This window comes from Staurois parvus, unplaced genomic scaffold, assembly GCF_062004578.1.
Source record: "Staurois parvus isolate SC_StPar_1 unplaced genomic scaffold, SC_StPar_1.0 ptg000166l, whole genome shotgun sequence".
In the NCBI taxonomy this organism is placed as follows: domain Eukaryota; kingdom Metazoa; phylum Chordata; class Amphibia; order Anura; family Ranidae; genus Staurois; species Staurois parvus.
In genome coordinates this window covers 3,100,827-3,119,664 of record NW_028317962.1, presented here as the reverse complement: position 1 = coordinate 3,119,664, position 18,838 = coordinate 3,100,827, and the positions used below count along the sequence as shown (strand labels likewise).

Below are 18,838 nucleotides of genomic sequence, written 5' to 3'. Positions count from 1 at the left end.
AGGACTCAGAGGCAGCAGTGAGAACCACTGGCTCCTGCTGCTGTCAATGAAATCCTGAGGAGGGAGCTGGGGGGGCGGAGCCTTACTGTGTGTTTCAATAGACGCAAGGTTTGAGCTGAACGAGTGCCCCCATGGGAAAACCGGAAATGGCAAAATAATGTTGCTTCAGGTTTCATTCAGTGCAGAGGAAATCGGGGGAAAGTTCCTCAGTTTCTTCCCACTCACCAACCAGAAGCAGCTGGAGGTAGTCTTGGATAAGATTGGGAGAGCCTGGGAACCATGTGGGGGAAGGAGAGTTTGCACTATTGCAGTCATCAGCTTGAATTGGTAAGCTGCGATCAGGGGCGGACTGACAACTCATGGGGCCTCCGGGGCAATAGGGGATCATGGGGCCCCTGTGTCCTTGCCCAAACTCAAAAAAGCCTATGAAAAAAGGTACCAGGGGCATCTCATGGGGCCCCCTACTGACCCTGGGCCCTCGGGCAGTGCCCGAGTTTCCAAATGGTCAGTCCGCCCCTGGCTGCGATATATTACTTTTTTGTTTTTGACTTTAAAGTGGTTCTCAAGGTAAAAGGTTTTTTTACCCTAATGCATTATATGCATTAGGGTAAAAAACCTTCTGGGGGTAGTCCCAGCCCCCCTTATACTTACTAAATCCTCATCTTGATCCATGAGAGCAGAGGTTCTCCCTGGTCTATCTCTCCTCATTGGCTCAAACAGCAGCGGGCCTATTGGTTCCTGCTGCTATCAAACACAGCTAGTGAGCCAATGGGGAGAGAGTGGGGGGCAGGTCTGAGCCACGCTCTGTGTGTGCAATTACAGGAGCGCGGCTTGAGAGCAAGCCTGCTTAAGCTCCCCCATTGCAAGAGGCTTGCTATTGGGGGCACTCGGCAGGGGGGAGGTGCCAAGACTGCCAGCGGCGGACCCAAAAAGAAGAGGATCAGGGCTGCTCTATGCAAAACCATTCCACAGAGCAGGTAAGTATGACATGTTTAGAATCTCTTTCATATCAATGTATTTAGGGACAGTACAGGGCAGTGTCCATAGCCTTTTAATAAATGCAAGTTTTGCTTTTATTTTTATTTGCCACCGTTCACCCTTTGCAACCTTTGCTGGCTATCTATATAAGCAGAAGAATAAAATGCCTTAATGCTGTACTTCCCTAACAAGAGAGCTGCTAATATCAAACCTTACCCCGTGTAAATTATAACTCTCAATATCACTGCAATCAGCATTTTAAGCATGTTTGTTTGATTGGAATACCTAATAATTAGCAGGCTAGCGTGTGGTAAATCCAGGCAGGTGAATATTCCTTGATTTTTGTCAAACCTTCATAATAAAGCTGGCTATACACTAGAATATTTCAAACAAAAATGAGAATGGTTGTAAACCTCAGACATGAAATATGAACAAAACATATCCCTCTATAGTGTGTACTTGTCTCAATCCAGAGCACTAAGTGTCAGTTCTGTCAGCTGCTTCATTGCTGTGCTATCAGCATTAATCACTTCTGACAGCAATAACCAGTTCAATTTGTGATTAACCACTTCAAGTCCAGACACTTTTACCCCCTTCCTGTCCAGGCCAATTTTCAGCTTTCAGCACTGTCACACTTTGAATGACAATTGCGCGGTCATGCAACACTGTACTCATATGCATTTTTTAGCATTTTTTTGAGACAGATAAAACTTTATGTTGGTGGTATTTATTCACCACTGAAATTTTTATTTTTTTTGCTATATAAATGAAAAAGTTCAAAAATTAAAAAAAAAGTATTTTTCTTATAACATTTTGCAAATAAATAATCTTTCTTCATGAATCTTGTCCAAAATTTATTCAGCTATCTTTTTTAGTAAAAAAAAACAAAACAAATTAGCTTAACCAAAAATTACATTTTTTCAACATTTTTATTTTATTTTTTATATTATTATTTATGCTTTTTTTAACATACTGTCACCCTATCAGTACAGTGTCACTATACTTGGGGGGGTGATGAAGATTTATATATTATTTTTTACACTGATTGCTTTTACACCCATAAAGGCTGTAAACGCAATCATTTCTCCTTCTCTCTGGCTGCATTCTTGCAGTCATTGAGAAATACTGTGTGAGCTGTGATTGGTCACAGCTTGTCACATGGTACAAGGCTGTTGTGAATAGCCTTTTACCATGTGACCTCTGTGATCATTCACAGATTTCACTTGTAGTAAGCAATGATGTCAGAAGTGACATCTTGCTTACTACTATTCATGTGATCACTGATAGGCCAATCAGTGATCAGATGATCGGGACCTCACACAGAGGTCCCGTACAGCGATCGATGTTCCACTGTGTCCGGAGAACACAGCGGCACCGGATCGTGGTGCCGAATGCTCCCAGGGATCGCGCACAGGCAGGGAAGCGGGAGGACGTTTATAAATGGCCACCTGCTCCTACACTGCTCCCGTCTGCCCGTTTATGTACATGGGCCGGACGGGAAGTGGTTAAACAAGCACAATCAGCGCTCAAGTCCACAGTGAATAATCCATAGAGTTCACAAAGCAGGTGGATGGATGGCTGGAAAGGTGATTGAGAGAAACACACTTTGTCCAGCAGCTCCTAGCCAGTGGATCTGGGTAATCCCTCACGAGCATACAAAGGGAACAGAACAGGGCGCCAACTTAGCGTATGCAACACTTTAACCCCTTGACACTGATGTCACGCAAATATGCAGCCTCACAGAACTGGGCTTTTTTCCGTGGGGCCACATATTTGCGTACCTGTCTTTGTGCTGGGAGCGCGCCGCACAGTCCACTCCCAGCACAAAGACCGTGGTGTCACTGAGAGCCCCAGGTCCCGTTCTAATGATCGGGACCTGGGACTTCCAATTCTGGGTCACATGATTGCTGTGATAGCCTCTGATTGGCTATCACAGTGATCAGTCACTGTGCAGCCCGGCCCCCTTGTTTTTTTCTCTCTCTATGAATGGAGAAGATAGATACATTGTATCTCTCTAACTCCTGGCATAGAAAGAAAAAAAATGTTTGTAAAAATAAATAAATATTAAAAAATAAAATAAAGAAAAAATACCTAGATCAAGGTTTGATCTAGTACAGTGCTAGGGTTAGTGTTTGGATCAAGGTCAAAAGGTCAGGGTTAAAGGTCAGGATTTAAAAAAAATTGGTATCAGTGTCAGTTAGTGTCAGTGTGTTTTAGGTATAAAAAAAAAGACAAAAACAAAATGTGCACTATTGTTTCTGGGCTGTACTACGGGTACAAACAACAAATAACAAACACGTATATGGTATCACTGCGATCATCAAGAGCTGGGGAATTTATTTTGGGTTTTCTTTGGTTTTAGGTTATGGTAGAAACACACAGCTAAATTAAAAAAATTATTTTTTTTTACTATTTTGGGCCAGTTTTCCTTTGATAATAAAAAAAAAATCAGGAGATATCCATTACCATTGACCACCAAATAAAAGCCCAATTTGTCCTGAAAAAAAAACGCGGTTTAATTCACCTGGATGTACAAAGTAGTTGTGATGATATGTATGGTTTTACTAACACATGTCAACAGTGCAGAATTGTGCTTGGGCATTTAGATTTGTTTTACCCTTAGGCGTGAAGGGGTTAAGGCCATTTCTCACTTACATCTGAAAGACCTTTAGATTGCTCCAGGTGTCAGAGTGGTGGTGCAATATACAGCTCACCACAATCTCCATGGACTGATAGGGCTGCAGAGCACAAGCAGGGACCTGCTGCAAGATGGTAAATCGGCGCCGTCCTTCCTCTCACTCACAGCACTAACAGGAAGACAGACAGGAGAACATGACAGGCTATAGGGGGCAAACCGCGATGCGTTTCCGGGGTCCTGTCTCCTTTGTCACCGGAAATGCAAATCACGTATATATACGTGATTCTGCGCCGCCCTGCCACCCTGTAGCAGTGCTTCTGCTATAGGGCAAGCGGTTAATGTAGCATTTTCTTCCTGGAATCCATCTGCCCTTAGCTCAGGCATGCAGTTAGTAGGCCCTCCTCCACTCCTGAAGACTCCTGGGATGTATGACATCATTTGCCTAGACCTGGAAACCAGGAAGTAACTGAAAAAATGTCAAAAAGTTTAAAACAAGTAAATACGATATCTTTTCCTATCTATTTACTAATCCTAACAGTATAAGGATTAAAAATAGTCCATGTTGATTGAGAGAGTGAAGATCCACTTTAAGTTCCTAATGCTTTATAAAGTGGTAGGCTACAGTATTACATTGGAAAGTGAAATGCAATGAAGTGAAATGAAAATTGAAACACACTAATGAATAAAAAGGTTGTATATTTCACCATCTAAAGCATGTGACTTATGATGAGTATGGTTTGCATGTAGCTTACCCCATTGTTCTTCTTTTTGTTTGTTTCCTGCCAGGGAGAGAGGCTGTGAGGGGGAGAATGAAGCATTTCGCTGCGTACGAGAAGCATGAGGTGGCACCTGTACACCCGCTCTGATTGGGCATGGCTGGTGCCGACTTGGCTGTCTGTAATGCTGTGTTTGGCATCCGCCACAGCCACAATTCCTAGGCAGCATGGCTCGGCTACGTCACCTGGGCAGTCATCGCTCGACTGGTTGCTTAGTAACAGGGGTCCCTTCCATCGGGCCCAGCAGTATGTGGACTTTGCTGAGCGTTACCAACAAGGGTATACCACCAGGTATCGAGTGCACAGGTGAGTGTTCACGATTGACTGTATTTTGTGTGCTAAAACTAGATGATGAAATATGACGTACCTTAAATCTTATTCCCAAATATATTGACATATATTTGAAATGCTACAATTTTGGCCATATTCAATATATTTCAATAAATATATATGTATACATGTCAGTTAGAACTGAAGTATTTTGGATAAGCTACAAACTGTTTGGTAGAACTGAAGAAGAATTTTAGATAAGCTACAACACATCAGTTAGAACTGAAGAAGTACTCAGGATACGTTACGAAACGTCAGTTAGAACTGAAGAAGTATTTTGAATAAACTATGAAATGTCAGTTAGAACTGAAGAAATATTTTGGACAAGCTACGAAATGTCAGTTAGAACTGAAGAAATATTTTGGACAAGCTACGAAATGTCAGTTAGAACTGAAGAAATATTTTGGATAAGCTACGAAATGTCAGTTAGAACTGAAGAACTTTTCTTATATAAGCTTCAAAATGTCAGTTAGAACTGAAGAACTTTTTTATATAAGCTATAAAATGTCAGTTAGAACTGAAGAAGTACTTTGGATAAGGTACGACACATCAGTTAGAACTGAAGTATTTTGGATAGTTATGAAACATCAGTTAGAACTAAAGAACTATTTTGGATAAGCTACAAACTGTCAGTTAGAACTAAAGAAGTATTTTGGATATGCTGAGAATCGTCAGAGCTAAAGAACTACTTTGGATAAGCTATGAAACATCAGTTAGAACCTAACAAATATTTTGCATATGCTTTGAAACATCAGTTAGAACTGAAGAAGTATTTTGGATAAGCCAGGAAATGTCAGTTAGGATTGAAGTATTTGGGGTAAGCTACAAACTGTTAGTTAGAACTGAAGAAATATTTTAGATAAGCTACAACCATCAGTTAGAACTGAAGAAGTACTTTGGATAAATTATGAAACGTCAGTTAGAACTGAAGAACTTTTTTATATAAACTACAAAATGTCAGTTAGAACTGAAGAAATTTTTTATATAAGCTATAAAATATCAGTTAGCACTGAAGTATTTTGGATAAGCTAAGAAATGTCAGTTAGAACTGAAGAAGTAATTTGGATAAGCTACAAAACATTATTTAGAACTGAAGAATAATTTTGTCAGTTAAAGCTGAATAAGTATTTCAGGTAAGCTTTGAAACATCAGTTAAAACTAAAGTAGTATTTTGAATAAGCTACAAAACATCAGTTAGAACTGAAGAAGTATTTAGGATAGTTAAAAAACATCAGTTAGAACTGAAGAAGTATTTAGGATAGTTAAAAAACATCAGTTAGAACTGAAGAAGTATTTGCATAAGCTGCGAAACGTCAGAACTGAATAACTATTTTGGATAAGCTACGAAATGTCAGTTAGAACTGAAGAAGTATTTTGGATAAGCTACAAACTATCAGTTAGAACTGAAGAAGTATTTTGGTTAAGCTACAACACATCAGTTAGGACTGAAGAAGTATTTTGAATAAGCTACGAAACGTCAGTTAGAACTGAAGAACTATTTTTTATAGGCTACAAAATGGCAGTTAGAACTGAAGAAGTATTTTGGATAAGCTAAGAAATGTCAGTTAGAACTGAAGAAGTATTTTGGATTAGCTACAAAACATTATTTAGAAATGAAGAACTATTTTGTTAGAGCTGAATAAGTATTTCAAGTAAGCTATGAAACAACAGTTAAAACTAAAGTAGCATTTTGGATAAACTATGAAACGTCACTTAGAACTGAAGAAGTATTGTGGATAAGTTACGAAACATCAGTTAAAACTAAAGAAGCAGCCTGGACACGCTATGAAATGTCTTCAACACTACAGAAACTCTCCAGTTGAATGTGACTAACTACTACCAATTACTGTAGAATATTGGTTTGTTTTTGTTCTTTAATGTTCTGACAATTTTTTTTTCATTATTTTTGCTGTACATGCCCTTCTGATTTTCATTTCAGATCAATTAATATGTATACATTTTAGATTTAATTGGAGCAACATTGCTGACTTGTTAGAGATACAAGCCTTGGAAGTACCAACCTGACCATGCATCCTAACTGGTCACAGACCTAAAAAAGCATGTAGGATGAGAGTTCTGGCTTTTCAGATTTAAATGGCTATCTGTTTGTTCTAAGCCACAGACTATGAATATGTCAAAATCAAGATGGCAGGCTACACTTTTAAAGCCTTAGTCCAGAAAACTGTACAACTATCCTTTGCAGTGGGTCTATACCTGCACTTCTGGGGTTAAGTACTTATTTTGTGGAGGGGAGAGGAGAAACGCCTTTACTTACCTGATTCCCACTCCTCTAGCAGATGGTTTTCTTCTGCGCTCAAGTGGTAGACTGTTCCTCATGTCTAGTGCATGGCTATGGACCCTGCTGTGATCTTGATGATGTCAGCATCTTAGGCCAGCAGAGTTTAGGGGAAAATATTTTGCAGGGACCGGTCTAGCAGCATGAAGGCGTGAAGGATTGGGTAAGTAAATCTGCTTTTCTGTGTTCCATAGACCTAAATGAGCAATTAACCCTTGCAAAGCAGGCACCACCCCACTGCAACGGATATATTTATAGTTTCCCAATTTGGGTTTTGACAGTTTAAAGTGCACTTATTTTGTTTCCTCCCAGCACTTCTAGCAGAGTATATCCATATCAACATCTCTTGCACAATAGCGTACGAGGCCATATAACATAACTGCGGGTGTATTTCCACACCCGGGAGACACAGCTGCAGTGTTCAGACACTCATAATAATGAATGGTTTATGCTGGCTGTGCTCAGATATACGTACGTGAATTCCTGGACGCACACAAGCCACATTCAAGGATCTACATTTACACAAGTACGGCACCCAACTATGTACAGCGAATGTCCAGCCATTCATTATTATGGACGGCTTCAGGCTTCAGCTGTTTCTCCTGGCAATGCTCTTGCAAGTTACATTGTACAGTCTTATGTGCCCATGTGCATGAAGCCTTACAGCATCACTATCTACAGATCTTTCCTGTGTGGCCTACCTGATGCTGTACTGGGGTTGAATTCCCCAAAATTCCCCAATTAATGTCAAGGAAAGTCATTCTGTCAGTACAATCAGAACACATAGAGGTTTAATTTGTTCAGAAAAAATGTCATAGGAAAAACCAACAGGCAAGTTCTATTTATTAGTAATTAGTAAAGTGTAAGGAAATTGTAATTATTTGTTATGAAATATACATAAATGTTATGAGCTTGATTACACAAAGTAAAGAATGTCCACACAGCTTAATAATAGGAATCATTTTGAATACCTGTTCACATGCAAGGATAACTGAAAAGAAAATGTGATTTTTGTATAAACATTAATGAATGATTGAAGTGAACACAACTTCACCTTATTCACTAAGCTCGGTGAATATTACTTTGCAAAGTAAAAATTCTCTACTACTTTAGTGGGGGATTATTTACACAGGAACACTCTGTAACATAGAATGCACACGTTAGTGCATTGCAGTGTCATTCATTTTGAATGGTGGCACAACACACTTTCAATTTTAATGACACCCAATGCAAACCTGATCACACTAAGCAGGAGAGAACAGCATGGTCAGTTTTTTGGCTGTGCTGGGAGCAAGTCCAATGATCAAACTTGTGCTGGCATGCCCCTTCCCCTGCATAGCCATTCACTGGGAAGATCAGTGCTCTGCTGTTTCTCCTCCCCTAGCTCCTGCTGTAGTTGAGAACAGAAGGGAATGTAATCACTTACAAAGAGGGTAAAAGGTATTCATGTTTGTTTTATGTGTACACCAATGTTTTGCCTTTCATTTCTATTTTAAACTGAATGGGTTTACAAGGTTTACATATACTTTAATATAATTGTGCTGGCTGATATACTGTCCTAGTGCGTCCTAGTGTGAAAAGTCCGTTACTCAATACAGTGAGTTCAATCCAATCAAAACATGCAGATTTCTTCCCAGACCATGGTGGTGCTGGAGCTGGGGGTTACAATATTGGAGAATTAGGTTTTATTTGCACTGGTTTTAACAGAAAAAAAACAACGTGGAAAAACACAACATGATCAATGAAAAATTCTTTGTAATATACTTTTTTCTAAAAAATTACCCCCTCAGTGTATAGATCAAGCAAGGGTAGAGCCAGGTCTAAATAATATGAGAGACACAAACCATAAGTAAAGTGCTATTGTAATGTAAATCCAAATCAAGAAATATCACATATAATCAGATAGACTAATCCACATTACATAAAAAAAGGAGGTAGCATGAGACCGAGCACCTTGTCTTACTTTCTGCCTAGTCTGTGGAAGATCAAAATGTAAGCAGAATTTTGTAGGTCATAGTCACATTGAACCTGCAACAATTTTGGACATAGAAATGGCTACACTTGAATGGAGGCCCCCAGAGCAGCGCATACTGTCCTCCTTCACCTTTCTCCCTGGTGACAACACTACTTCTTGGGGATTGGCCGCACAGACACCCAATGCTGCCACATCAGGAATGGAAAGAGAGCACTCAGCCATGTGTAAACTCAAAGTCATGGATTAGAGCCTAGTGATGGTGTTCTGTCCTTGCTACACATTTCCCCGTGTGTGTAGCTCGACATGCAGCTAAAGCCTCCTATTCTGCAATAAGCCAAACTGAGTGTAATTTTGAAGCTTTATTAACAAAACATGGTGGGTGAAACTATTGAAAAAACAGATAAGACATACATACAGTGGAGAAAATAATTATTTGATCCCCTGCAGATTTTGTAAGTTTGCCCACTTACAAAGAAATTAAGGTTCTATAATTTTTATTAGAGGTGTATTTTAACTGATAGAGACGGAATATCAACCAAAAATCCAGAAAAACCACATTATACAAATGTTATAGATTGAGTTGCAGTTCAGTGAGTAAAATAAGTATTTGATCCCCTACCAACCAACAATAATTCTGGCTCACAAAGACTGGCTATGTGCTCGTGTGGTACACAGATTAGTCCTGTCACTTTAAAAAGGTGCTCCTAATAACAACTCGTTATGTATATAAAAGACATCTGCCCACAGAATCTTTTTCTTGGGCATCGCCATGGGCAAGACCAAAGAGCTGCCAAAGGACGTCAAGGACAAGATTGTAGACCTGCACAAGGCTGGAATGGGCTACAAGATCATCAGCAAGAAGCTTGGTGAGAAGGAGACAACTGTTGGAGTGATTATTCGCAAATGGAAGAAATACAAAATAACCATCAATCGCTGTGGGTGTGGAGCTCCATGCAAGATTTAGCCTCATGGGGTAAGGATGATCATGAGAAAAATGAGGGATCACCTCAGAGCTACGCAGGAGGAGCCTGTGAATGATCTCCAGGCAGCTAGGACCACAGTCACCAAAACAAACCATTGGTAACACAATACGCCACCATGAATTCAAATCCTGCAGTGCCCGCAATGTCTCCCTCCTCAAGGCAGCACATGTACAGCCATGTCTGAAGTTTGCCAATGAACATCTAAATGATTCAGAGAAGGATTGGGAGAAAGTGCTGTGGTCAGACGAGACCAAAATTTAGTTTTTTGGCATTAACTTGACTAGCTATGTTTGGAGGAAGAAAAAGTATAGACTATGACCCTAGGAACACCATCTTTACAGTCAAGCACGGAGGTGAAAACATTATGCTTTGAGGCTGTTTCTCTGTTAAAAGTAAAGGCCAACTTTGCCACATTGAGGGGTCAATGGACAGAGCCATGTATTGTAAAATCTTAGATGAGAACCTTCTTCCCTCAGCCAGAACACTGAAGATGGGTCATGGATGGGTCTTCCTGCATGACAATGACCCAAAACATACTGCCAAGGCAACAAAGGAGTGGCTCAAGAAGAAGCACAATAAGGTCATGGTGTGGCCTAGCCAGTCTCAAGACCTTAATCCTATAGAAAATGTATGGATGGAGCCGAAATTTCGAGTTGCTAAGCGACAGCCAGGAAAACTTAAGGATTTAGAGAAGATCTGTAAAGAAAAGTGGACCAAAATCCCTCCTGAGATGTGTGCAAACCTGGTAACCAACTACAAGAAACGTGTTACCTCTGTGCTTGCCAACAAGGGTTTCTCCAAGTACTAAGTCATGTTTTGCTTGGGGATCAAATACTTATTTTACTCCCTGAACTGCAACTCAATTTATAACATTTGTATGAAGTGTTTTTTTTTTTTTTTTTTTTCGGTTGATATTCTGTCTCTATCATTTGAAATACACCTATGATAAAAATTTTAGACCCTTCATTTCTTTGTAAGTGGGCAAATTTGCAAAATCTGCAAGGGATCAAACAATTATTTTCCCCACTGTAAAATCAATATATGAAATATACAAATACAATGAAGTGATTAAACTGTGGATGGCAATGCTGTCGGTGGTGGATGTAGGTTTAGTCCATGACATCTGCTGCAGAGAATTTCAGCTAGTTCCTTTCCCTCAGTTAAAATGGAGTCTGAGCTCCAAGGATGCGCCTGCTTCCCTTTCCCAGGATGAAGGAGTTTTTTTTACCAAGGCTAAACAGTTTCTAGTTTCTGTAAAACAGTACATTTATTTTGGGCTCCATCTAGTGGTTACATTTAATATTACATATTGATTTTCCCTGCTGAAGGCCCTGAACACAGGGCTTCTTCCCTTTATTCCTAGCAGTCAAATGCAGCAGTAGGGGAGCGTTGGATTATATATAGGTGCTGCTGGTGGGACCAGAAGTGTATATAAAGCCATTTTCTAAAAAAAATGTTTAAGTGGAGAGGAGGGTTACAACCTCTGTCAGGTTGCTATGTCTATCTTTTTTTTTTCCCGTTGGGGACATTCGCCCCTATTTGTTCTGATGACCACTTCCTCTGCAGAAAAAGTGATGGGAAATCCAAGATGTTAGAGGTTTTACAAAAGAAGAAGGTGGGGGGGGGATCTTTTATTAAGGGCATTTATTTTGATGACAGCTGTCTAAGGGCTTGTTCACACCTTACAGTACAGTTTGTAATACAGTATGTTGTAATGCACAATGCAACACGTCTCTATGCAGGACTGGCCATAGGGCACAGAGAGCATTTGCCTGGTGGAGGGGGTCGCATGGCCTAAGAAGAGCAGCCTGTTGATGACTGGGCTTCACAGTGGGAGGTAAGCGGTGAATGCGGTCTGGACAGGGTTAACACAGGCCGCTGCTCACCTCCCGATATGCGGCTATGCCTAAAGCAGGGCCAACAGGAGGGGCAGCAGAGATGGCTACAGCTGCAAACAGGAAGCACCTGCAGAGGATAAACACCTCCCAGGCCAGCCCCTGCAGATACAACAGCACTGAAGGGACAACAGTGGCCTCTCTTCTTCACCGACAGGCACACTGTGACAGCCAAAAGTCCCGCTGTGTAGCGGCGGTGGATTGGGCTGTCTCTTTGCTGGACGATGTCTCTTTGTTGGATTGAGATGTCTCTTTGCTGGATTGAGATGTCTCTTTGCTGGATGGGATGTCTCTTTGCTGGACAGAATTTCTCTTTGCTGGATTGGGATGTCTCATTGTTGGATTGGGATGTCTCTTTGCTGGATTGGGATGTCTCTTTGCTGGATGAGATGTCTCTTTGTTGGATGGGATGCCTCTTTGCTGGGCTAGGCTGTCTCTTTTCTGAACTGGGATGTTTCTTTGCTGGATGGGGATGTCTCTTTGCTGGTTTGGGCTGTCTCTTTACTAGATGGGGATATCTCTTTGCTGGATTGTGCTGTCTCTTTGCTGGATTGGGCTGTCTCTTTGCTATATGGGGATATATATTTGCTGGACTGGGTTGTCACTTTACTGGATTGGGCTGTGTCTTTGCTGGATGGAGATGTCTCTTTGCTGTATTGGGCTGTCTTTTTTGCTAGTAAATGAAGATGTCTCTTTGCTGGAAGGGGATGTCTCTTTGCCGGATATGGCTGTCTCTTTGCTACATGGGGATGTATCTTTGCTGGACTGGGCTGTCCCTTTGCTCTATGGGGATGTCTCTTTTGCTGGATTGGGATGTCTCTTTGCTGAATTGGGCCATCTCTTTGCTCAGTTTATAGGGGGAACTGTGGTTAGAGAGAAAAGGTGGGGGGGGGGGCATGACTGCAAGGGCCACTGTGATAGGGGACTATGATTTTCAGGGGCACTGCAGTCTAAAGGGGCACTATTTTATAACGGTAACTGCACTGTAAAGGGGCACTGTAATCAATACAGTGCACCTTTACAGTGCAATCCCCTTTATATCACAGTGTCTCTTTTCATTACAGTGCAGTGGACCGGGCCTATTTTTTTTTATGTCCAAATCCGGGCCTGTCTCTATGTACAGCAGCACATTCATGGCGGGACAATGCAATTGGGTGTGAATGGGTACAAAGAGGGATTTCCCCTGGTGGGGTCTTAACCATTCCCTACGAAAATTAAGAAGAGAAGTTTTGGTTTTACATACATTTTAGGCCTCATGCTCACTGGATGCTTTTGCTATCCTTTCTAGATGCCTTTCCCCCTAACAGTGGTGTTTTGGCAGAAAACGCTTGACACTCATAAACGTGTGTAACTCGTTTAGGCGTGTCAAGCATTTGGGTGTTAATTCGTTTCATTGGCCTGAATAATAATTCATTCTGCCCATTGAAATTAATTAACACTCAAGCGCTAAACAGGCCTAGCGCTTAGTTGCATTTACAGGCTTCAAGAGTTTTTTCTGCCAAAAAACTGCTGCTCCTGGATGCACTGGCAGTGAGTTTTTCTTTCTGCCTTTAAATGCCCCTGCCTCTAAATTCCTCTAAATGCCTATGTGTGCATGGACACATGGGCTAACATGCAGGGACATTTAGAGGCAGACGGAAAAAAAAATGCCAGACACCCCTAAGAGCAGCATCAAAAACATAGAGTGTGCATGAGGCCTTAAAGTAAACCTACTGCTTTGCCCACCATGATCAAAGTTCACTTTAAAGTGGAACTAAACTCACCTCCACTCCAGCACTGTGGTGTCCTGGAGCTCCTTTATTAGCTGCTGACATCTTCAGATGAACCTCCTCTGGGTACCAAACAGTGGCCAGGCCGAGATGACATCACTCCTGCACATCATTGGGAGTTAACTGATCTTGGCCAGATGCCAAAAGTGTGCAAGCATTGCTCTGTGTACAGTGGGGACAGACAGGTTAGAAGCTTTAATGCAGAAGAGACATACATATGTCTTATCTACATTAAAATATTCTGCTTATTCGCAATTTTTAAAAATGTATTATTACAGTTCCACTTTAAGAGCCCATTTGGATCTATTCATGTGCGTTAGTGTTACGTAGGTGCATTGCCATGCATCATCATGCATTAACATGTGCATTGAGGCACATTTTCAATATGTTTTTGATTTTAGAAATTGGAGTAGAAAGAGGTAGCATCCATTGACCCAGGCATGTTATTACCTGTTTGCAATACATAAAAATGCATGTTGCATGTGTAGCACTTAACACTTGCTGAATTTTGGGTCCCACTATAAGTCCTTCACAGCCAGACAACACGCATTTGCTTCCTTACTTGCCCACTGGAGATATTAAACAATCCTTGAACTTGTTTATGATGTTTTATTAAGGGGTGTTGAACTTGCAGTGGGTCAAGGGATGTATGGGATACCCAAGGAACTGTGAACATGAGGACAAACTCCTTAGCAACTATGTACAAGTCTATAGACAAACAATCCCTCTCCAGCCCTCCTGGTTTACCACCTTAGACCCCAGATGAATCCTCCTGTTCACCCAGCTGCCTGAAGAAATCCATGGACAAGGGGACCCAGAAACTGCTAATTTAGCACAGCATCCCTGGATGAAAAGCTAGTTGGGTTCTCCACCTGACTGCCCTTTCCCCTTAACTTGCTCAGGGGGTGTAGGATTACTCATTCAGTCCTCTGTGAGTTTGATGGGTTGGTGGCTGCCTTCGGGCCTTATGCTGGGCTGGCTCCTTCCCTTCTCCACAGGCAATCCTCTCTCAGGGGATAGTGAGGCTAACAGATCCTCTTTCCAGCACCTGCTTGCAGGTAGGCCCCTCTTTGGGCCCCTTTTAGGCTCCACACTCCAGCCTTCATTTCATCTTCCACCTGACATTACTCCTCCTGCTGACCAGTCTCTCTAATATTTAAGGGCATTCCTGACTCCATACCAAGCCTCCTGCTTGGGTATTGGCCAAGATCCCTTAAGTATGCAGCTTAGCCCCTCCTCACCCCACCCCACTACCTTCTAGAAACTTCTGAAGCTTCTAGATCAGGGAGAGGTTCAATGAACTGACCTGTAGAGCCCTCAGCCCTGACCCAGAGTAACTTGGCTGACTCATCCCAGGCTGCCATTCAGCACCTGCCTAAAAAGCTGACTAGCTCCCCATAGCTAACTAGCGGGGTGCTACATACACTGTATTGCCAAAAGTATTGGGACACCCCTCCAAATCATTGGATTCAGGTGTTCCAATCACCTCCATGGCCACAGGTATATAAAATCAAGCACCTAGGCATGCAGACTGCTTCTACAAACATTTGTGAAAGAATGGGTTACTCTCAGGAGCTCAGTGACTTCAAGTGTGGTACAGTGATAGGTTGCCACCTGTGCAATAAGTCCTAGCTGCTAAATATTTCATGGTCAACTGTTAGTGGTAATATAATAAAGTGGAATCAACTGGGAACAACAGCAATTCAGTATCGAAGTGGTAGGCCACGTAAAATGACAGAGCGGGGTTAGCACATGCTGAAGCACACAGTGCGCAGATGTCGCCAACTGTTTGCAGAGTCAATATCTAAAGACCTCCAAACTTCATGTGTCCTTCAGATTAGCACAACAACAGTGCATAGAGAGCTTCATGGAATGGGTTTCTGTGACCGAGCAGTTGCATCCAAGCCTTACATCACCAAGTGCAATGCAAAGTGTTGGATGCAATGATGTAAAGTGCGCCACCACTAGACTCTAGAGCAGTGGAGATGTGTTCTCTGGAGTGACGAATCACACTTCTCTGTCTGGCAATGCGATGGATGTGTCTGGGTTTGGCGGTTGCCAGGAGAAAGGTACTTGCCTGACTGCATTTTGCCAAGTGTAAAGTTTGGTGGAGGGAGGATTATGGGGTGGGGTTTTTTTTCAGAGGTTCAGCTTGGCCCCTTAGCTTCAGTGAAGGGAACTGTTAAGGCGTCAGCATACCAAGACATTTTGCACAATTTCAAGCTCCCAACTTTGTGGGAACAGTTTGGGGATGGCCCCTTCCTGTTCCAACATGACTGCGCACCAGTGCACAAAACAAGGTCCATAAAGACATGGATGAGTGAGTTTAGGGTGGAGGAACTTGACTGGCCTGTACAGAGTCCTGACCTTAACCTGATAGAACACCTTTGGGATGAATTAGAGCGGAGACTGTGAGCCAGGCCTTCTCATCCGACATCAGTGCCTGACCTCACAAATGCGCTTCTGGAAGAATGGTCAAACATTCCCATAGACACCCTCCTAAACCTTGTAGACAGCCTTTCCAGAAGAGTTGAAGCTGTCATAGCTGTAAAGAATGGGCCAACTCAATATTGAACCCTATAGACTGAGACTGGGATGCCATTAAAGTTCTTGTGCATGTAAAGGCAGGTGTCCCAATACTTTTGGCAATATAGTGTATGCATTGCTTTTGACTTCAATGGGCTTTCCAACTTCCTAAAATGCAGAAAAAAATGGACATGCCATATTTCTCAAAGCACACTGCACTGCAGCACTGAGGAGAGAACAGACGCTGTTTTAATTATATGGATTATATGCATGTTTTAGGCCTCATTCACCCAAGCAAACCGATCCATATACCTCTGTGAAGGGATGCTCTATGCAGCTAACCTGTTCAAATCAATGACTGGCAGATAGCTGTACGGACCTGCGTCAATCTCCAAGCGCATTCTTGAGTGTACATCAGTGTGGGTCCGATGTAAGGATCATGACACTGTCAGAACATGTGTTCTGATCCTTGAATTGGACCTGTGCGGATGTACTCACAAGAATGCGCTTGGTCCAGGAGCGGACTGACAACTCATGGGGCCCCCGGGCAATAGGGGGTCATGGGGCCCCTGTGTCCTTGCCCAAACTCAAAAAAGCCTATGAAAAAGGTACCAGGGGCATCTCATGGGGCCCCTTACTGACCCCGGGCCCTCGGGCAGTGCCTGAGTTTCCAAATGGTCAGTCCACCCCTGGCTTGGTCCGTCTCATTGATTTGAACAGGCTGCCTGCACAGGGCTGAACGCAACACCCACGCGGATTAAGATGGCCCTAGATAAATATGGCCACAGGTGTATGGATCGGTACACCCATATAATAAATAAGGCCTTGCATTACAATGCAGCACTGTAAATAGGGGGACATCTGCTGCAAAGGGCAGGAAAGGAAGAAGAGGCAGATTTCAGAAAGACAGAAGGATGGTAGGTAAGAGAGTAAAGAATGTAAATTATGGAGAGAAGGGATGGGGTTGTACACCAATGTGGATGAAGCGTGTGCACAGACTGCCACTGCTGACCCTGAACCTTACATATACATTGCATGAACTGCGTTGAATAGTCAGATCCACACTGACCATCATTCTGCAGTACAGGTGTCAGTGTATATTGCAGCGTTAGCAAGCAAAGCCAGTCACCCAGGAAGCTGGAGTCTCAAGCAACACTCACAGAGACCTGTCAGAAATCTGCTAGGATAGAACCGTGAGCCATGCACTGCATTCTGATCAGCAAGTTTACGGATTGCATGAAAGTGAAGCAGTGTGCACAAGAATCGGGTATTTATAGAATGGTACACATGGAGGATTTGCAGCTGCAGAGACGGGGGGAAAGGGCCGTGCAGCAGTGCACAATGAAAGACTGAAATTATAAAACCAGCAGTGACAGGGACAGGATCTGCAATTAACTGAGCAACACAAGCTCTGTGACAGCTCAGTACACACATCGCATGGGGATCAAATGTTAATGTACATAAGGAGCTGATCATCACAGATCAGTGAACACATAAAGGCAATAGTCATGGATCAGTGCACACAGGGAGGTGACAGTCACAGATCAGTGCACACATAGAGGTGATAATCACAGATCAGTGCACACATAGAGGTGATAGTCACAGATCAGTGCACACATAGAGGTGATAATCACAGATCAGTGCACACATAGAGGTGATAGTCACAGATCAGTGCACACAGGGAGGTGATAGTCACAGATCAGTGCACCCAGGGAGGTGATAGTCACAGATCAGTGCACACAGGGAGGTGATAGTCACAGATCAGTGCACACATAGAGGTGATAGTCACAGATCAGTGCACACAGGGAGGTGATAGTCACAGATCAGTGCACACAAGGAGGTGATAGTCACAGATCAGTGCACACAAAGAGGTGATAGTCACAGATCAGTGCACACAGGGAGGTGATAGTCACAGATCAGTGCACACAGGGAGGTGATAGTCACAGATCAGTGCACACATAGAGGTGATAGTCACAGATCAGTGCACACAGGGAGGTGATAATCACAGATCAGTGCACACAAGGAGGTGATAGTCACAGATCAGTGCACACAGGGAGGTCATAGTCACAGATCAGTGCACACAGGGAGGTGATAATCACAGATCAGTGCACACATAGAGGTGATAGTCACAGATCAGTGCACACATAGAGGTGATAGTCACAGATCAGTGCACACATAGAGGTGATAGCCACAGATCAGTGCACACAGGGAGGTGATAATCACAGATCAGTGCACACAGGGAGGTGATAGTCACAGATCAGTGCACACATAGAGGTGATAGTCACAGATCAGTGAACATATAGAGGTGATAGTCACAGACCAATGCACACACAGAAGTGATAGTCACAGATCAATGCACACATGGAAATGATAGTCACAGATCCGTGCAAACAGTGAATTATTAGGCACAGATCAGTGCAAACAGTGAATTATTAGCCACAGATCAGTGCACACAGGGAGGTGATAGTCACAGATCAGTGCACACAGGGAGGTGATAGTCACAAATCAGTGCACACAGGGAGGTGATAGTCACAAATCAGTGCACACATGGAAGTGATAGTCACAGATCAGTGCACACAGGGAGGTGATAGTCACAGATCAGTGCACACACAGAAGTGATAGTCACAGATCAGTGCACACAAGGAGGTGATAGTCACAGATCAGTGCACACA

At 42.6% G+C, this 18,838-nt stretch overlaps 1 protein-coding gene across 1 annotated transcript in view; it reads left to right on the top strand.

Moving 5' to 3' along the window:
- The window catches only part of BRINP2 (BMP/retinoic acid inducible neural specific 2), a 395,372-nt gene that overhangs the window by 49,240 nt on the left and 327,294 nt on the right, over positions 1-18,838 (top strand). Inside the window, exon 2 of the mRNA XM_089676328.1 lies at positions 4,403-4,698. Within this exon, the coding sequence (XP_089532454.1) occupies positions 4,454-4,698 (245 nt within the window). The 5' untranslated portion in view covers positions 4,403-4,453. The remainder of the gene's footprint in view (positions 1-4,402; positions 4,699-18,838) is intronic.